The 20,865-nt window shown below is 44.1% G+C and overlaps 3 protein-coding genes across 12 annotated transcripts in view; 1 reads left to right on the forward strand and 2 right to left on the reverse strand.

Moving 5' to 3' along the window:
• The first annotated feature begins 60 nt into the window (after positions 1-60).
• mcrip2 (MAPK regulated corepressor interacting protein 2) lies at positions 61-5,365 on the forward strand. 2 transcript variants are annotated; one of them, XM_079471586.1, is made up of 6 exons: positions 254-455; positions 561-763; positions 1,000-1,069; positions 1,989-2,122; positions 2,861-2,962; positions 4,858-5,307. In XM_079471586.1, the coding sequence occupies exons 2-6, from the start codon at positions 709-711 to the stop codon at positions 4,917-4,919; spliced, it is 423 nt and encodes a 140-aa protein (XP_079327712.1). In that variant the 5' UTR covers positions 254-455; positions 561-708; the 3' UTR covers positions 4,920-5,307. The 2 variants fall into 2 exon arrangements, with proteins under 2 accessions (XP_079327711.1, XP_079327712.1); XM_079471585.1 differs by having other exon boundaries at positions 61-763; positions 4,858-5,365.
• On the reverse strand, positions 5,262-17,044 carry slx4 (SLX4 structure-specific endonuclease subunit homolog). Of its 3 annotated transcripts, none has more exons than XM_079471582.1 (14): positions 16,906-17,044; positions 16,372-16,779; positions 13,999-14,158; positions 13,161-13,388; positions 12,811-13,043; positions 12,293-12,585; positions 11,661-11,895; positions 11,347-11,426; positions 11,119-11,265; positions 10,747-10,916; positions 8,206-10,487; positions 7,518-7,617; positions 6,139-6,414; positions 5,262-5,990 (listed from the first exon to the last, which is right to left on the reverse strand). In XM_079471582.1, exons 2-14 carry the CDS (start codon positions 16,739-16,741, stop codon positions 5,600-5,602), a joined length of 4,965 nt encoding a protein of 1,654 aa, XP_079327708.1. In that variant the 5' UTR covers positions 16,742-16,779; positions 16,906-17,044; the 3' UTR covers positions 5,262-5,599. The 3 variants fall into 3 exon arrangements, with proteins under 3 accessions (XP_079327708.1, XP_079327710.1, XP_079327709.1); XM_079471584.1 differs by having other exon boundaries at positions 12,811-13,040; positions 16,906-17,042; XM_079471583.1 differs by having other exon boundaries at positions 16,372-17,038.
• A 471-nt stretch (positions 17,045-17,515) lies between these two features.
• crebbpa (CREB binding lysine acetyltransferase a) overlaps positions 17,516-20,865 on the reverse strand; it is a 39,547-nt gene continuing 36,197 nt past the window's right edge. For all 7 annotated transcript variants that reach the window (XM_079470640.1, XM_079470637.1, XM_079470643.1 and 4 more), the window contains exon 31: positions 17,516-20,840. In XM_079470640.1, the coding sequence (XP_079326766.1) occupies positions 18,675-20,840 (2,166 nt within the window). In that variant the 3' untranslated portion in view covers positions 17,516-18,674. The remainder of the gene's footprint in view (positions 20,841-20,865) is intronic.

A 20,865-nucleotide genomic window follows, 5' to 3' on the forward strand; every position in this document is an offset into this window, starting at 1 on the left:
GCTTAGTGAGATTAACACCACCGTTCAGCCCCGTCGAGCAGCAAAGCCCCTCCGGGTCCCACGTGGTGCGTGAAGCGCCTCGTAGCGGCGCACATGAAAGCAGCCCGATCTTAATTTACTCATTCATATCGCGCATGTCACTCAATTCTGTGCATCAACGCGATGTTTAAATAGTCAACACAGCCCGTTTGATGCAATCTCGCGCGGTCGTCGGTGTCCACAAGGTGAGTAGGTGAAAGGTGACCCCGGTGCTACGTCTCGGGGGCGTGCCGTGACGTCACCGTCGAATATGATTGGGCTGCGTACTGGAGGTCTGATTTCTACAGTACAGACCAGAGCCTTGGAAAGTTTCTCATCAAAGGGTCACCGCACGGAGAAACGGACGCTGCGCGACTTGAGACGCAACACACCAGAGATCGATTTAGGTGTTAACCTTGAGTGACCTTACGCTCGCTGTGAGTAAACGCACGGTGCTTTAACTCAGCCGTATATGCAGAGTGCGTATAAGCGTCCGATTGCTGCCGGTGAACGACGCTGAGACACGCCGGTTATTTCCACAGTGGATGCGTCAAAAGAGCTCCACTCTGAAGGGGGATCGCGTGACGTTTTCTGGCGTGCAGATCATCGTGACATTCGCATTGACCGATCCGTGGACCTATACGGACGAATCTACCGCGCCGCGGGGGTTCACCAGAAACCGTCTCTCACATGATGTACACAATTACAAAAGGTCCCAGCAAACTTGTTACACAACGCAGAACAGGTACAGTCCGAGAACGCACCACATGATTTCACACACACACACATCATTTGTTTTACACACCACGGTCGCAGTTGACCGTGCGATCGCCGTCAATGGTTTGTTGACGTTAATTGAACACCATTACTGCTGATGTTACGTCACAAACCATATGCATAACGAATGATCCATTTAACGAATACTGATTTCAAGACGCATACTTGGAAAACGCAACAACATGCATTTCAATTCTTTTGCAGGTCCCACGCAACAGATCGAAATTAAAGCGAACGACCTGAAACAGAAGCAAAGCGACTGGTTTGCATCGGAGTGAGTAACAAACTTTACTATGTAACGCTCGAGCTGTTATGACTGACCTCCTCGTGTGTTACCGGGACCATAATATCGTTTCTCAAGCAGCAGAGTTATTAAAACCGCGTCTATAAAGCAGGACGTTACGTCTTTACACCTTCGACAAAGTCGCACGTTTATATTTCACCGTGTGACCTTGCAACTGTAGCGCGTGCGCGCGACGCCGGCGTGTTTGAAGCGCGCGTGGGAATCCTGTAGTGAAACGCGCACATGCGTGTATTCGCGTTAACGTTTCGCAGCTTGCGTGAAGATACAATCCCGCAAGGACGTTTTAAAGCACCGCGCGCCGCTTTGCGAGGTTATGGTCGCGCAACATTTGACGACAGCCGCGTGTGTTTTGTGTGCGGGGTATATTTTCATATCGTCTGATTTTGTGCCGTGCGCACGTCCATAGTCAGCAACTGGGGTTCATAACGCGTTTAAGTCGCTATAGAAACGATATTGTGTAAGGAAGTGTTGTCTTAAAGGGGTAGTTGACCAAAAAATGAACATTTTGTAATCGCGTACTCACCCTCGGTCGTGTTTCAGAGTAAGATACTGTTTTTAAAAGCGAATGGTGACTGGTAGTCCTACTGTTAAGCTCATGAGTGTAAGTCGTTTCGTCATTTTTTGTCCAATAGTCTTTGACGTCATACGTGACGTGATACGTAACGGTGCCATTTGGTCCGTTTCTCATAGAAAGCTTCACTTGTATAATGAAACAAATCTTATAAAGAAAAACGTCATGGAAAACTCAAGATTTTAAATGCATGCAACTATACGTTCAAATGTAAACGTATCACACAAGTCCCCATTCACGCACCTCAATATTTTCTTTTCTCTTCCAGACAAAACAGTGTTATCGTGTATGCCGTCTGATATCTCTCTTTCTGTGTAGTTCCCCTGCGCCCAAGATTGTGTTTCATCGGCTGAACGGGAAGCGCTACCACAGATCAACCTCTCCAAAAGCTGACAGCACAACTGAAGGATTTACCCCGGCACACGAGGAGAACGTCCGGTTTGTTCATGAGGGTGAGCCGGAGCTTATGCATTCTAGATAAACTTCGTCTTCAATCGGTCATTGGAGTGTTTTATTGAGCGTGAAGACCTTCAGAGGGGTCAGGGTTGGGCCTGAAAGTAGTTGCCGTGACCTTGTTGAACTTCGGAAGAGCAGCTGGATTCAAGGCTGTTTCGTAACTCGAGGGCTTGCATTCTGGTCTTTTTCATGCTTCTAGGTCATGAACGTTTTTGTTGAGTTTGTAAGAAATGAAGTGTTTTTACAAAAGGTGTCGCGACTCAAATTGAGACTATTCTAGAATGTACTTTGGGCCTGACTGACGTTTGTGTAATCTTTAAAAGGAGGGTGTTGTTTGTCTTTAGGCCTGACTCCACCTCCACAGGCTGATGCAACTGCCCCTCAAGGGCAGTTTTCACGTACTTTGGTACAATGTCAGGCTATTCAGCACACTTAATGCAGCCTAAAGTTGTACGTCAACTGAAAAGTTTGAGGCTTAATCCTGAAACCGGTTCGTTTGGTATAAAGGATGTGATCATAAATGAAAAGGTCTTCTATACATTGGTTAGAAACTAAATTGTATTTAAGAATAACAATGAAATTCATGATTTTGTTTTGCATGACCCACTGGAAAGGGATTTAAAATTTAGACCCTTTGTTTATTTTTTTTACACTTTTGGTATCATGTAGGATATAGGATTTCACTGCATATATGACAATAGTATCTTTATACTGATAATTTGTTTTATTTTTAGCCTGGCAGGAGGTTGAACAGAAGCTTGGAGAGGGATCCCAGCCAGAGACCAGGAAAGGCCCGATGCAGTATGCAGAGAGAAGCCCCAATCCCAGCATGAAAAGTCAGTCTTTACCTTTTCTATTTATCGCTTCTTTTAAGGTCCAATGTGTAATTTTTTTTTAGAAGGATCCATCGACAGAAAGAAATGCAATATAATATACATAAGTATGTCTTCAGATGTGTATAGACCTTACATAAAGAAGCGATGTTTGTATTACTTTAGAATGAGCTATTTCTATCCAGATACACCGCGGGTCTACTTACATGGAATTCATCATGTTGTTTCTACAGTGGCCCTAAACGGATAAATTGCTCTACAGAGCGCATTTCGTAAATACAATATCTCCTTCTGCAAAGAAACGAAAACTTGACATCCTAGATGCCTCTAAAATGTACAGTGCTGTGAAAAAGTATTTGCCCCTTCTGGATTTTTTGTTAAATGATTCAGATCATCAAACAAATTTGAATATAACTCATGATGGTTTTATTTATTAAAACATTTCTGACCATGTGTGAAAAAGTTATTGGCCCCCTTGGTAGATCAGGAATTAACTGTGATGAATTGAATAACCGAGTTAAATTTCACTAGCCACACTCAAGCCTATTTACTGTCAGACATGTTGAATCAAGAAATCACTTAAGTAGAATCCGTCTGACAAACTGAAGTAGTCTAAAAGATCACAAATTGCAACACATCATGCCGCAACCTCAAGAAGTTCAAGAACAGATGAGAAACAAAGTAATTGAAATGTATCAATCTAGAAAGGGTTACAGAGCCATTTCTAAGGCTTTGGGACTCCAGCGAACCACAGTGAGAGCCGTTATCCACAAATGGAGAAAGCTTGGAAAAGTTGTAGATCGTTCCAGGAGTTGCCGGCTGACCAATATTACCCCAAGAGCACAACGGCGACTCGTCCAGGAGGTCATAAAAGATCCCGACCCGAACAACATCTAAATAACTGCAGGCCTCTCTTGCTTCAGTTAAGAACAGTGTTTCATGATTCTAAAATAAGAAAGAGACTTTGTAAAGATGGCATCCATGGGAGAGTTCCAAGGGGAAAACCACTGCTGACCAAAAAGAACACAAAGGCTCGTGTAAAATTAGCTAAAAAACATCTTGATGATCCCAAAAACGTTTGGGCAAAAATTCTGTGGACGGATGAGAAAAGGTTAAACTTTTTGGAAGGTGTGTATGTCCCATTACATCCGGTGTAAAACTAACATAGCATTTCATAAAAAGAACATCATACCAACAGTCAAACGTGGTGGTAGTGTGATGGTCTGGGGCTGCTTTGCAGCTTCAGGACCTGGACGACTGGCCATAACTGATGGGACCATGAATTTTCCGCTCTAACAGGAAATCCTAAAAGAGAATGTCCGGCCATCGGTTTGTGACCTTAAGCTTAAACGCACTTGGGTTATGCAGCAGGACATTGATCCAAAACACACAAGCAAGTCCACTTCTGAATGGATAAAAAATAAAAAATAAAGGTTTTTGGAGTGGTGCGGTCATAGTCTGGATTTAAATCTAATTGAAATGCTGTGGCTGGCATAACCTTAAAAAGGCTGTTCATGCTCGAAGACCCTCCGATGTGGCTAATTTAAAACAATTCTGCAAAGAAGAGTGGGCCAAAATTCTTTCACAGCGATGTAGTTATTAGGTTAAGGGGCAATTCATTTTTCACGTAGGGTAAGAATTGCATTTTGTATTTACTTGTATTATTAGTGTAATTAAAAAATTTGTTTGATGATCCGGATCATTTAAGCATGACAAATAATCAGGAAGGGGCAAATACTTTTTCACAGCACTGTATACACTGGACCTTTAAATGTCTATAATTTGCAGATTAGTGGACACGTGCTATATTTAAACCCCCTTTTGTCTGTTCCACCTACATTATTTAACTCTTCTGTCCCAGTCTATTTTATCTCAAATAACCTGACTATTTTTTCCAGATTTCGTGCCCATTGATCTTGAGGAGTGGTGGGCGCAACGTTTCCTCGCCAACCTGTCATGACAGGTGCAAGATGAGGCACGAGACGCGTCTGATTGTTCCTGACTAAAGCAGGGTGAGGAAGAACAGATGCAGTCTGACTCTTCGTGAGCCGATGTGTTTGTCAGGAGTTTAAGGGGTCGTACGATGCACTCTTTGAGTTCTGCCGCTCCATTTGAACTCTGTCTGCAAGGCTGGACCTCAACTCGCTCACTCCCTCATGCACACAGAAGATGATCAGAGATTTGACTTCTGCTTTTCGGTCTTTGTTATTATGTGGTGAGAGAGGAGATGTCTGTTTTTCTTCACAGATCTTTGCAAAAAAAGTGATGTTATAAAACCAACAAAAAAATACAAAATCTTTTTGAAATAGTTTCTGGTTTTGTGCTTTTTTCATTAAAAAGTATTTCATATTTTGTGTGGTTAGAGAAACTTTACAACTTTAGTGACTTATCAACTATTTAACGTGCAAAGAGTATAAAAATTATATATACAATTCTTTTAATTACGTTATCTAGACATTAAATTTCAATAAATTAAAAATATTTTTTCATTTCAAACATCATAGAAATCCCACAATCAACAAATAAAACAAAAGCATGAACGTTTGAAAAAGTTTAGATTCTGAGTTAACTTTGTGTATTTAACAGGGTCTTCTAGCACTTCAAGTTTTTTTTACCTGATAATATTTTATTAACTTTCCCTCAAGCAACACTTACATGGGGCTTTGCTGCTTTTTTCCTTCCCCTCCCGGCTGCATTTCCAGGCCCACTGGTCACAATTTTACGCCTCTGCTTCCTGCGTGAAGTAGTATTTTGACCCTGCTTGGCCGTGCTGAACGTAATACACTGCGAGTCCAAAAAATCCAGCAGCTTGGCAGCACCCAACCTGATGCCCGCTGCTTTCAAGGTGGCCTGCAGCTCCCCCAGTGGAAGAGGCTGGTACTGCAGCACCCGTCCGTGGAGTTTGGGATCAGACAAGATAAACCGTCGAACTGCGAGAAGTTTGTCCTTCTCACGCACAACAGCCTGAGACGCAGTGATACCCTCACGGTCAGAGTCATCGTCTTCAGATACGCACAGCTCAGGATTCGACCTGATAGGAAAACAGAGTTGATATAAACTTAACACTCATGCGTGAAATGTAATAGATTGAATGGATAGACACATTTTTGCTATTGCAGAATTAAGCTTTTAATCCTATGGTTTATGTTGAATGTTTAGTCATTGAGGTCCTGAGATACCTGTCTGACTCTGCAGTGGAAGAGGTGGTAGAGTTCTGAGAGGCTGATAAAAGCTCATCTTCATCACTAGCTTGCGGTTTTGCTGAGGAGACAGCAGGGGGCGCTGTAGGCTGCTTAAAGGAGAGTTGTGCTGACTGGGATTTAGAGGCATGGAGGGGGTGTCGGGGAGGACAGGTCTCCTCTTCAGATTCAGAGCTCTGCAGCTGGTGTGTGTATTGATGGATCTCCTTCAGCTTCAGAATCATATGCTTCTTGGGCAGAGGACGCACACCAAACCTAGAGAAAAAATGTCATGCATTCATGCGTTGTTTTAGTTTAAAACATTTACAAACCAACAGCATTTCTGCAATGTTCGTTTTTGGGCTGCGTATTAGGTTGGTTTGGTTCTGTTTAACTGATCATATTGAAATGGATTTCATACACAATGGCAAAAAAATTTAAATGACCCAACTGCTCAAATTTTTTGTAAAGTCCACCTTTTTTTGCAATGGACGAGATTACCCATTCTGCCTTGCTTATGCACGTAGGGCTGATGCTTCATAAATCCGGTTAGTTGGGCATTACAAAGTTAGCTTGGAAGCTTTAAACAGACGTCATAATACTTTTGTGTCATTTAAAACAGCAAGAGCAGTGTCTAAATTATTTTACAGGGGCGGCATGGGCAGAAGTTTTTGTCCTAGACCGTAAAAAACAACTCATCTTATGTATGTAGATGGCCAAGAACTTCACATTTATAAAAACACTTTACGCAGCGAGTCTTTTGCCATAACCATCAACAGTTCACATATTTAAAGCGGAGGCTGCTGAGTTCAGTGTTCTTAACAGGGGATCGATTCATAATATAACAGGAAGATTTTGATACCCAAACCAGTTATAAATAAACCTGATCACATCGCGTTTGATCTTTTATAAAATAACACAGTATTGGAGACATCTGGATGCTTCAGTGTGACTGGTTCTGGTATGTGTTGTGGTGATACAGCAGCTGTGTTGTTAAACGTGCCTGTGTTTATAGAGCTACAGTGCAGACTTGGCCAAACATACACTTAAATACATACATTTCATACAAATAGTGTTTATTTCCTGTGTCCAGTAGTCAGAGCTTCTTAGCTCCAAGCTGTCTTTAAATGTTATTTACTTTGCGCTATTGTTGTGTCACATGGTAACACTCATACATAAGGTTTTCTCAGCTTTCTGTAGTTGTTGTGACAGCCTTTTACCACTAAAACTTTTTTTTAACCATTGACAGAAATGTCCTCTACCATAGTAACTTATACAAAACGGGGTAGACACAAGTCGTCGCTCGCAATAATAGCGCCCTCCATGGAGACAAGAAAAAGGTGGATAGTTACAAAGTTGATTTAATTGCCACTACTCACCTGTTGAGTCTGTTTTTCAGCTCAGGTGTGTCCATGTCAGAGAAGCCTGGCATTGGAGTGATGGGTACCAAAGGTCCATTATTTCTATTTCCACAAGACACTGTGCAAAGAGAATCATATTTTTAAAATAAATAATAAACATTTAGAATAATATAAAGACAGCACTGAGGGTGGGTTGCATAAACAATGACTAGGCTTAAATATAACTTGAGGTTTATATTCATAAACCTCAATATATTCAAGTTGTATTTTGATTCACATTTAATTTCACATTTAGTTTGATTAACTTTGACCATCTTGCTCCATTAAAATTTCTGATTTAAAGCTCAGCTTGTAAATGCATTTATGATTTAACAGCTCTTTATATTAACAAAAAATCTGGTGAGCTGCTTAAAAGCAGTTCGATTTCTTTTACATGGAAAGCCCGTACATTTCTATTTGAATAATGTCAACATACTTCTGTTTATTTACACCAATGAACCCACTGTGATGGACAAAATCACAGAAAAAAATAATATTTGATTAGTTAATCTGCGTTTAAAATGAATGAAACAAAAATAAAACAAAGCTCGGCAAACCTCTGCTTAATATAATCGTTGTTGGTACAACCCGCCCCAAGTACCACAATGACCATATTAACAGAACAAACAGCACCACAAGGAAAACATTTGGTATTCAATTCTCGCACCTGGGGTTTTAAGTTCAGTGACTCTCTTTGCAGAAGGTGGCGCTAATCTCTGTGAAAGTGGAAGTAGTTCCTCCTCTTTCTCCTCCCAGTTATCCCACATGTCAGGATCAGGTAAACTGTGATTAAATGGACCCGGTGATGGCTCTGGGGTTTTGAAATGAGCTCTAGCTGCAGGAGACTTGCTGTGTATGCTTGCTTCCTGTCTCCTTCTCTCAGTACCCAGTGGGCTGACCGTCCCGTCGCTGCTGTCCAGTCTTAGACTAAAGCAAGGTTTCTGGCTTCCGACAGCTCCATCCAAACCCCATGAGTCATCGAATGGTATAGGAGGCTCATCCATGCCACAAAAACTAGCTTGGGGAGAGTTCTCTGCAACTTTCACTTCTTCAACACTGTGGTTTTGAGTCTCATCTCTGACTTCCATTTGCTCTAGCGCATCATCCTGGTTCTCTCTCGACCTTTCAGGATGGTGATGATGGCTTGGAGAGTTTGGTGGGAGGTTAAAGGACCCATGCTGTATATAACTGTTATTTTGCATCTCCTCTGGAGTTTTACAAGGGGATGGAGAACTTTCTGAATGACTGAGTTGTAGAGACAGCGAGGCTTGTTTCCTCTGACTTACATGCAAGGTTTGCCTTTGTAGGGAAGTGTCTGAATGAAGTGGGGTGCTACTGGAGGGCTGCGGGACACTCTGGGTCGGATGTCCAGTAATAAACCCCGTGTGGGATCCATCAGGCAGTCGTTTAGATGGGATCTGGGACAGTCTGAGAAGATGAAGTGGTGTCTGGTAATCTGGAGAGTGTTTCGTATTGTGTTCTTTAGTTGGACTCTGATCAGAATTGAGAGGACAGTTGCTTTGAAGTTTGGATGAGGGTTCTGGATTTACTCTAGTGTAGCCATTGTTTGCGGAGGATTTTGAGGCATTAAAAACAGTAGAAGAGGATGATGATGATGAAGAAGAGCAAGACTTGGGGAAAAGCTGGGTTCGGCGCATACTGACAAAAGTTTGAGCGGAGCTACTACGTGTGACCGGAACCGGAGTGGCCGGAATTAACCAGGAAACTTCGGCAGAGCCGTCAAATACACTTTGGTTTGCATCACCAGGGCTATGATGCTCTGATTGGTCAAATCTGCCAGGTTCTATATCAATGTTTACCTGTTTCACAGTATGGCTTTGAGATGCAGATACGAAACTATTCCGTGTATCAAGTTTACTCTCGCAAACATTGCTTTTGGACTTAATAGCGGGTTCTGAGAGAGAACTTGAGGGAGACTGAGGGCTCAAACCACCTCCCTCAGGTTCCACGTCCATTTGCTCACTGGAGTCCGAAAGTACAATAAGCTCAACTTGTTCGCTGTGTGATTCTGGAGGTGAAGGAGGGTTTCTGTGACAGCTCTGTTCTGACTGATCCATATCGTCACTTGAACCAGGAGACACACCAGGCACAGGAAAAGACGACTCGCCTGACACATCTGTGCTTGGCAGAGGGCTTATAGACAGATCGATGACCTCACTGACACATGATGGGCGAAATACAGGTGTCTTTCGCTGCAGTGTGTGCGATGACTTGTAATGTTGTTGGCAGGATGTTGGCGTCTGTGATGGTTCTGTGTATTCCCCCACAGATTGAGAGAACAATCGATCGTAACTCTTGTCTAGATTGATGTCTAGTTTGTTGTTTTCAGGTGCGTCTGATTCAGAAAGCAAACAAACTTCAGGTTTCTCTGTGTCTGGATTCTGGTTTGGATGAATCCCGTCCAGACTTGTTACAATGGCAGCTTCTGTCCCATCCACGCCTTCGTTACTATGGAAACTGGCGACAGACTTCTCCAAACAGGATTCTGTCTTGTTTTCGGTGATCCCTTCACCCTCCTTTTCATTTCCGATGGATTTGTTCGTATCCCCTTCATCTTCTTCCGTCTCTGTTGCAGTTTTCAACACAGTCTCGGTTTTTTTCTGAGTTGCAGCGAACTCGTAGATCTCATCCAGCTCTTCCTCATCCACCCGGTCTTCTTTAAACTCTACATCTACTCTTTCTGCCTCTTCTTTCACGCCTCTCTCCTCTCCTGCATTCTCTTTAAATACATCCTCTCCTTCACTGTCCTCATGCTGCCACATTGACTGGAGGAGCTCCAGGAAGTGGCTTTCTGCCAGGTTCTGGTCTTCCTGCTCACTGAGATGAGGCTCCTGAGCTGAAAACATGCCCTCGCGTTCTCCTCTTGGGTCTTCCTCGCTGCTTCCAGAATATTCCTTACATTGCTGCAGCAGCTCAGCCAAACAAAACCTGACAAACGCACACATCTACCATTTACTTTTACATGTACAGAGCAGGAAATAACGAGGTAGCCTTTGAATTAACAAAATAAAAGTCACAAATTATTTTTCATTATTCTTCTGAATAATTGCATTGGGTACTATACAAAAAAAATATGTGTAAGAAAAGTAAACATGGTCAAAACTGATTTTATGTTCATTTTTAAGCATAAAAATATCTAGTTTGAAAAAAACACAATAAAAGGGGAGAGATCATAGTTATCACTGACCTTTCAGCAAGCTGTCGTACATGAGGTAGCATTGAGTGTGTAAGAGGGCAGTGAGCAGTGTAAAGGTACTGCAGGAGTGCCAACACTGCCGCCCCAGGTACATCACCTAACAACACCCTATGAGAAACGGGCATACCCTCCTCTTGAACGCCAAAACCAGAGTCATATACCTACAAACCCATGCACAAAAGACAACATTATAAATCTGTAGTCTTTAAAACTATGCAGAGGATCATAAACCTGCATGTATAAAATGTGCTCAACTGTCATGAAAATAATTTCCAGACAAATGTATTGTGTTGTTAAAGTTGACCTGGCAATTACCCCAACGACTTTTCAATGGTTATTTTATCAAGGTAGGGAGTCACTAACCATGTTGGCCAGCAGGGGGCATCGGGTGTACAGCATAAACGAGTGAGTGAAGAAGACGTCCCCACTGTCCACCTGTAACTGCACATCGCTCAGCTGAGGGTTGTTCACCATACTGCTCAGATCAGATGTGAGCTTTGAAACAGACACCTGCAAAAATACATCTTAACTCTTTAATAATTTTTTGTATTAAGCCAGAATGCAGCGTTGAGAGGAGAATTGAAAACTTACCAATGGTGTCTTAATGGTCTTGTTATTTGTCTCTGGAACAAAACCACTTGAAGGAAGTTCATTCACAGCATCATCCTTATCTAAAGAACATGAACTAAACTTAAAAAAGCGACTGTTGTAGAATTCGGATCTACTTGAGGGCCAAACTGTCTTTTGTAGGACTTTTGTCCAGTTTTTTAGTTATTGGAAATCTAAATTAATATAACAAATCATTTTTGTTTGTTATTAAGTATCTAATGGGCTTCTACTGTGAGACGGGTACATAGTAATGTATGTAATTCCATGACAGGCAAGCAACATCTGACACGTCTCACCTGTAGCTGTGTTTGTGGTGTATCCATACTGGGTGAGGGTCATGCCTTCCTCTGCCAGCTCCATCAGGTCTTGCAGCGCCTGGGTGCCTGGTGTGCCTGAAAAGGGTGTGAGAGGAGACGGGGCAGACCCGTGCTGCGCTGGGATCTGATCAGGACACTTTTCCTGTGCAGTTTCTGTGGTCGGTGCTGGAGGTTTCTTTACTGGAGTTACTTCAAGATTCTTCAGCTTTTCCTTCTAAATAAACATAAAATGGAAGAGAACATGAATTACGTTACCTTTATGTGAAATGATCCAGAGATTTGACAATGTATAGTGCAATGTAAATGTATAATGGGATTTTATCTTTCAAGATTTGAGATAAACAGTTTAATGTTGTTAGTTAAAAAAAATTCTGTCATCATTTACTCAACCTCTGGTAGGAAGATATTTGGAAAAATGTCAGTAACCAAACAGACCTCTTCCCCCATTTACAGCCATAGTAGGGAAAATAAATACTGTGTAAGTCAATAGCGGGTGAGATCTGTTTGGTTGCCGACAGTCTTCCAAATATCTTCCTTTGTTTGGAACTACCTTAGGTGAACTATGCCTTTAAGACAGAATATACATGTATTTGTGTTAGCCAGAGTTTCACCTCAGGTGCGATCAATGGCTGTATAAAGTCAATGAGTTCAGATGTGTAGAACTCTAAAACCGAGTCTGGTCCTCCCCCCTGAAGAGCACTTTGGAGCCAGAGGGGAGCTTGAGAACTGGCAGGGAGGGTGGACGGAGACAGGGTGGGTGTTGGAGGAGAGGGGGATCTTGAACGGAGTAGAAGAGAGGAGACGCGCTCCTGTAGACGGTTTAGTGCTATCTGAGGGTCCTGAATGAGTAGTAGAGGTGGTTGAACAGGAGTTGCTCCCTTTCTTCTCTTTCCGCGAGCCTTACCTGAAAGAAAGCAGGACAGGTGGGCTAATGTGCCTAGATGAGGTGCATGCAACTGTAAATCTAATCTAATCTGTGTTTCTAGGGATTTTTTTCACTTGTTTTATCTTCTGCCAAGCAAAACTTTTAGAAAAGTAATTATAAGCTATCATTCATATGTGTGGAACAATGGTGGATACAAGTGGCAAATTTAATACTAAGGGTTAACAGAACAGAAGATATGCTTACCTGCAGCATGTTTCCCTTGTAACAAAGGAGCTACCATTGCAGGAGGACTTGAGAGCTGAGCTTGTATCTCTCTCTCCTCCTTCCTCTCTCGCTCCTTTCCCCTCTCTCGCTCAAGAAGAGAGCGAGACAGAGCCAGCGCCACCATGGTGTCCTCGTCTAACGGCTGGCCTTTCCTTCTAGATTGTTTTTTTGCAGGCACACCATTCCTTCTCTTTGTGACACCTATTTTTCTGCTGGCAGACCAATATGTATAAACTTTTGGTGATAGATAAACATTGTACAAATAAAGTCATATTATTCACATGCACTGTTATATATAGAGCGAGGGAAAAGCTTTTTGTCTGACTTACGACTGTTCTGTGGTGCCGTCACCCACAGTCTCAGCAGCCTGCCTCCGCAAAGCCTGGAGCAGATCATTGGGCGACACACCCATATCGGTCGAGCATCGCTTCAGGTGAACAGACCGAGCTTTTTCTGACTTAAAACTCTTGCCACATATGGGGCATTCTGGAACATGTGGTCTCGGATTGGAATGATGGGATGTGGAGGGAGCGCTAACCTCACCTGCATCCAGACATCTGCACCGGAGGAGAGGAATTTATTTTGATTGGTCACAATAAAAAGAAAACTTTACTCTGACAGGCTTTCTCTTTACTCTTGAGATGAGGAATGCTGCAACATGTTAAACATTTAGACCTATTTCTAATGTCTGGAGAATGATTTAATATATGAAAGACTAAAACACTTACAATGAATGATAGTGCCTAACTATATCTAAAGGCTGGAATAATATAGAGACTTTACATGTAAATGTTATTCTGCGGTCAGACTAGACTTTGAGTATGTTCGGACGGTGCTGCGTTAAGGGTGGGAGCTATTCCCCCCGCTTTTACATTTCTGTACCGAGAGGTCACACTGTGACTGTCAACCTAACAGTGATGTTTTGATGTTCTATTGGTCTCACGCACTCACGTGATGTGAATTCACCAAACTTGAACATTGCTACACAGTGGAATATCTTCGGGCGGGTTTGCTTTTCCGGTCTTACGCATTTGCATGCGTGGAACGAAAAGTCAAGTGTGACCGCCGCCGACATTTCACAGTGTATTAAAACAAACTCCTGGTAACCGCACTGCATTTTTCCCACAGAAAAAGTGACTTTATTTTGTAGATATAGTTGTAATGCACCTGTTAATGTGTTGAGTGCGTAGTTGGGAGCTCATTGCTGACAAATCCTTCTGACAGAGCTGACAGAAGAACAAACCTCCATCATCCACAGCAGCCGGTGCCTCACGATCCAACTCTTCCTGAAGCTGAAGAGCCAGAGCTTCATCGCTGCTCACATCGTCTGCGAGATCAGACACATATAGATCTTGTCAATGGACGTCATGCCACGTCGTATGTTGCGCCATCTTGGCAGGATGGCTGCTAGGACATTCAATGCAGAGTTTAGTTTTTCTTGTTTGATTAGGAATTATAACTGAGAGTCGTTCAAGAAAAGCCCATTTTCACCTTCAATTTCTCCATATATCAAACAAAACAAGTAAGGTACATATCAAAACAATAACAGCAGTGGAGTATGATCCTCCCAAGATGGCGGCGCCACTGCAACATAGGGCGTGATGTCAGCTTCCCATTCTCTAGAATGAAAGAACCCTAGACCAGACACTTTACACCCACCCTGACCTTCTCTATACACAGCCATCCCCCTCTCCTACCACCCTGCACTTCAGATCAGTGAGGATAACGTACGCCAGATCTTTAGAAAACAAAAGAGAAGGAAAGTACCAGGCCCAGACGGTGTTTCACCAGCCTGTCTGAAGACCTGCGCTGACCAGCTGGCCTCCATCTTCTCACTGATCTTCAACAGATCACTGGAGCTGTGCAAAGTCCCTTCGTGCTTTAAACGCTCCATCATCATCCCAATCCCAAAGATCACTGGACTCAATGACTACAGACCTGTGGCTTTAACATCTGTTGCCATGAAGTCATTTGAAAGACTGGTGTTGGCTTATTTGAAGGTCATCACTGACCCTTTGCTGGACCCCCTGCAGTTTGCCTACAGAGCAAACCGGTCTGTGGGTGATGCAGTTAACATGGGACTGCATTACACCCTACAACATCTGGACAAACCAGGGACTTATGCAAGGATCTTGTTCGTGGACTTCAGTTCTGCCTTCAATACAATCATCCCATCACTGCTCCAGACCAAACTGACCCAGCTCTCTGTCCCTAGCTCTGTCTGTCAATGGATCACCAGCTTTCTGACAGACAGACAACAGTTAGTCAGAATGGGCAAAATCATGTCAGACAGCCGCGCCATCAGCACTGGTGCCCCACAGGGATGTGTTCTCTCCCCACTGCTCTTCTCCCTGTACACCAACGACTGCACCTCTAAAGACCCCTCCGTCAAGCTCCTGATGTTTGCAGACGACACTACTGTTATCGGTCTCATCCGGAACGGTGACGAGTCTGCATACAGACAGGAGGTGGAGCAGCTGGCTCTATGGTGCAGGTACAACAACCTGGAGCTGAACACGCTCAAAACAGTGGAGATGATAGTGGACTTTAGGAGAAACCCCCCTGCACTTCCCCCACTCACCATCATGAACAGCACTGTGATTGCAGTAGAGTCATTCAGGTTCCTGGGCACCACCATCTCTCAGGATCTGAAGTGGGACGCTCACATCGACTCTATTGTAAAAAAAGCCCAGCAGAGACTTTACTTCCTCCGGCAGCTGAGGAAGTTCAACCTACCACAGGAGCTGCTCGTACAGTTCTACTCAGCCGTCATCGAATCCATCATCTGCACCTCCATCACCGTCTGGTTCGGCTCAGCCTCCAAAACTGACCTCGGAAGACTACAGCGGATAGTCCGGATTGCAGAGCGAATCATTTGCACTACTCTTCCTACACTTAAAGAACTGTACTCATCCAGAGTGGGTAAAAGGGCTCACAAAATTACCCTGGACCCCTCACACCCAGCACACTCTCTGTTTGAACTCTTACCATCTGGTCGACGCTACAGAGCACCGAGCACTAAAACATCCAGACACAGGAAGAGCTTCTTTCCTCAAGCCATCTACCTCATGAACAGTTAAATGTTCACCTTTTGCAATAAATGTGTGCAATATTTTTGTGCCAGATTTTTCGTATATAGCACCTTTAAATGTGTATATTTTAAACACCTGTAGATATCTCATAGAATCTGTATATACATATCATACACCATACAGTGCAATAAATGTGTGCAATACTTTCCCTCAGACATTTCACATATATAAACTCATAACTTGTATATTTTAATATGTCACACTGCACTTTCACCTTTGTGTGCTTAACTTTTATTTTTATTCTGTACTTTCGTTGCCTTTGTTGATTGTTACTTGTCTTGTAACCTTACTTGTGTACTGGAAGCTTCTGTAACCAAGACAAATTCCTCGTGTGTATAAGCACACCTGGCAATAAAGCTTGTTCTGATTCTGATTCTATTCACACTGAATGTGTCTTGGGAACACAAATGATGCCTAAATATAAATAACACGTGTTTTAATTTCATACCTGTGTGTTGAATCTCGGCCTTGTTTCTATCACATTGTGAAGTTGTGGGCTGCTCAGTGTCTGTATGCAGGAGTCTCTCTGGACTGGCTCTCTTAAATTGTTGCATCCTGCGGATCACTACATCCTTCACCCTCGTTGGTTCTGGTACAGCAGGGGCAGGATGGGAAACATCAGCAGGCTGAGTCCTGTCATTTGGGTCACTCTTAATATCCTTCGTCTTCTTTCTCCTCTTAGGAGGGTTTCTACGAGTGGAGGATTGATCTTCATCGCTGGCTGCTGGTTTCTTCTCATCTCCAGATCCTCCTTTCCGTCTAACTCGTTTCAGGAGACGAGAGCAGAGGTCGGTGAAGTCCTGATCCGAGTCATCCATGATGAGTCAAATATACACATGATCTATCACAACTGACGCTTAAATCAACAAGGCAAATCAATTAGTATGCATCATTTTTTTAAGGATGAACGATATTCTATTGTATTATCATTCGCATGACATGAAATCAATTAGCTAACGTAAATTATATAGATTAGAATTACATTTTCAACTTGACTACAGAACGTCTGCACGGAGAACTTTATTTTATTTCGTAAAATTTTATTTCGATTTTGTTGTATAATTCCTGCAGCAGCCGCTTCATGTTGTTCAAAATACCGTCCCGCAACCGCCGCTGTGTACTTCCGGTGACGTAGAGCACAACGTTATGTGACGGTGACGTAGATTGCGAAACACATTCGGGTCACGTGACTTAACTTATAAAATGACTAAAAATTCCGAAAGTACATAATCAATAACAGCAAACGTGCACTGGGTGTGTTGCATTTTGCGTCAGTTGTCGGTGTATTTTTAAAGCGTGTGAGTAAATGCAAAAAACACGTTAACTTTAGGTGCGCTCCGCAGGCTAATCAGCGTATGACATCATAGTACCGCGGGAATAAATCGCTCTCGCGGTACTTTAATGTAATACAAAGTCCGCTCTGCGCAGCGCCGAGTCGCGGGCTTAATGTTAGCAGTTTATACAAACAAATATAAAAATAATGTTATGCATTCCAATTTATACAAATCAAACTGCAGTTTGGCTGTTTTGATTGTCATAACTACAAATAAACAGCCAATAGAATAAAAACTACAACACAATAAAAAAACATGATTTAGATTTTTTACTAAGTTTTTTTGTTTTTGCAATAAACTTTTCATTTCATAAAACGATATACAATTTTATAACAGAATGAAGACACGATTCTGTTGCACACAGTTTATTTTAACAATATGGTATATAAGTAAGAAATACGTTTTTTTCAACCAGTTTATACAGTGATTCCATTCTCTTCCTTATATTTATAGTATTTTGCTTAATAACTTGCATGATTTACATTAAAGGAAAAAGTGGAGCCCCTGTTCAAGTTTGTTTGAGAGGAATGGGGGTCAAAAGCAAAGCTCATTCTGTATTCCAACAAGCAGTCAACCAGCAATCACCCATTCCCTCCCGCTCAGCTTAGGGGCCCCTTTCTTCCTCAATCTCTCTATCTCTTTCTCTAGCTCTCTTTATATTTATATATCTGTATGACAAAATTAGGACAAAAAGCAACGATTTTCTACATCTGCAAGACTGAACCTCTGAATTCCGGCCAGTGAGATAAATGTGTACATGTCCTCTTGGGTTCGGTATAGTATTGAACGATGCGTGTGTGTGTGTCTGCATACATGCGTATGCACAGTTCCTATCAATACAAACAAACAGATCTCCTCATACAAACTTCACAATGAGGAATGGAGAGGATGCCTCCGAATGCATGTTTGGAAAAATGGTACAACACTAGAATACAATCGCCAGGAAGTATGACAGACAAAGCAGAGAAACCCTGATCCAAATTCCCAGACAAATTATTTTACAGTAATCCAACACAAAAATGTTGTCAAGTTAGATAAGGTATAAAATAAAAGGTATGAATAATATAACGAAGTTTTGTAAATTTTCTTTAAAAAAAAAGGCTTGAAACCAGACCCGCCCCCCAAAACACAGAAGCAAAACTTTAAAACATTACGTCGACCGCATACAGGTCTAAACTGAACAAAAAATATATTCTTTGCGATTTAGATTTCTTTTAAACAACATTTTTCCAATCCCTCTTAAAGGAAGAAATATCAGTCTTTTATTTTAGGAAACCTCAACATTCCCTATCCTTGTCGAATTTGTTTTCTTCAAACTTTACATGTCAGTACAAAAATCGAGAATATTACGAGAAAGTCCAGAGCCACAAAAATGAGGAACAGGGAGACTGTGGTGGGTGGAGTCTCCCAGAAAACGCTACAATCGCTCCACAAATTTCTCCAGAGTGTCTCCCGTCGTATCTCCCACCATACCTAAGTCACTAGGCAGCCCTCCGTGATTGGACGTATTAAGCTGTGGAAGCATGGCACTCTGCTCGGTCGTACCCAGGTGTCCCTGCTCCAATGACCCAGGCATAGGGGTCGCCAGGCCCGTGTGGGGTGCTCCTGTGTGAGGTGGTGCATGCTGTGGTGATGGCTGCAGCTGAACCTTTGGGGAAGGACTGGAATGTGGAGGCAGTTGCTGGGATGAAGGTCTGGGTGACTGTACGGGGGCAGGCGAGCACACCTGACTGCCGAGTGCGTTAGCCATAGGCTGGCCTGACAGGTGTGCGCCCTGCGGCTGGCCCGAAAGGAGGTGAGCTTGTGGGCTCATGGGACTCTGTTGTGCCGGTGAGCTCATGGGAGGCTTAAGCACACCCTGCTGTTGTGGAAGCTGCTGCTGCTGCTGAAGCATGCGTTGATGCAGGAGATTGGGTGTGCCTTCCATACCCAACCCGGCCTGCCCCATCTGGGCCATGGAGGGCAGCTGACCCTGCATGGCCAACTGCTGCTGTTGCTGAATCCGAAGTTGTGAATAATTGGTTGCAGCTCCTTGTGTCTGCGGGAACTGGCTGTGTGCCTGTTGCATAGCACCCTGCTGCTGCTGCTGTTGTTGTTGTTGTTGCTGCTGCTGCTGCAAAAGTCGCCGGCGATACAGCTCCTGTATCTGTGGGTTGTTAACATGTGCAGGGTTCAAGAGCTGATTCGTAGCGCCCTGTGGCGTTGGCTGCTGCTGTTGAGGGGCCATGCCAGGCCGTGGAACCCCTTGCATGGTTGCCATCCCCTGCATTGCAGGCTGTGCTGCATGCATGCCTGGTTGCTGCTGTTGTTGCTGTGGCTGATTGGCATATTTAGCTGTCCTTTGTTTGATAAAAGCAGCCATAAGTTGTGGATTGGATTTGAGGATGTTCAGGACCTGCTGTTGCTGCTGGGGTGAGCTAGGTGACTTGAGGGTGCGAAGCAGATCCTGCAAGGCATTGGGGGCAATGGCTCCAGGTCTCTGGGCCGCTCGAGGTTGCTGGCCCTGCGTGGGCACCATCATGCGTTGCTGCGCTGCTTGCTGGGGCATCATGGGTCTTTGCATGGAGATGTTCTGTTGTGGCCCCTGTGCGGCCTGCTGCGGCGCAACCGGCTGCTGAGTCACCTGCATACCTGCTTGAGGGCCTCCGGGCCACTGCCCTTGTAGCATTGGCTGCATGACTTGCTGCCCACGTGGCCCAACAATAGGAGGCTGCATGGGGCCTGGCATGCGTGGCTGTTGATGGTTTATGGGAAGGCCATTCATGGCCATGCGGTTGTGTTGAGCCTGTGCGACCATTTCTATGTGGTGCGCCATTCTTACCGCAGCTGGGGGCGGAGCCTGTTGTTGTGGGTGTTGCTGCAGCGGCAATTGTTGCGGAGGATGGGGAAGTGGAGACTGCTGCTGGTGAAGCGGGGAAGCTTGTGGTCCGGGTTTGCCCTGCGAGGCTTGTGGTGGCAGCTGCCCGTTGCGGGGCGCATTGGGATAGGCAGGGGACATGACACCCGCATTAGGTGTGGCTGGCTGATTGGATTGCGGCTGTGGGGTTTGGGGGGTGTTGGGTTGCTGATGGGAGGTGGGCGTGCTTGGGGCTGTGGAGACAGGAGGCGACGGCAGACTCTGAGGCATGGCTCGCCCCTGCATAGTGGCCATGCGTCTTCGCATCATCTGTGCCTGCTGCAGTCTATGCTGCAGCTGCTGCTGCCGCAATTTGTGCTTGATGTTGAGGCAGAAGGGCACAGGGCACTTGTTCTCCTGGCAGTGCTTGGCGTGGTAGCAGCAGAGGGCAATAAGCTGCTTGCACACTGGACAGCCGCCGTTTGTCTTGCGCTTGCAGCCCTTGGTGTGCTGCACCACTCGCTTCATCTTCTGGCAAGATGGAAGGGAGCAGTTGGCATTGCGGCACTGGCAGGCATGAACCAGAGACTGGATGCAGCGCTGGATGCTTAGACGCCGGCTCTCCTGAGGACTCTTGGAGGCCTCGCCACTTTGGCTGTTGCTGTCGTCGTCCAGACCCAGACCCCACTTTACCATCTGGTGCTCATGACCCTTAGTGTTGTAGCAGCTAATGCACAAGTCAAAGTCCTGAGGAAAAATAAGGATATCAAAA

This window comes from Barbatula barbatula (assembly GCF_947034865.1).
Source record: "Barbatula barbatula genome assembly, chromosome: 13".
NCBI lineage: Eukaryota > Metazoa > Chordata > Actinopteri > Cypriniformes > Nemacheilidae > Barbatula > Barbatula barbatula.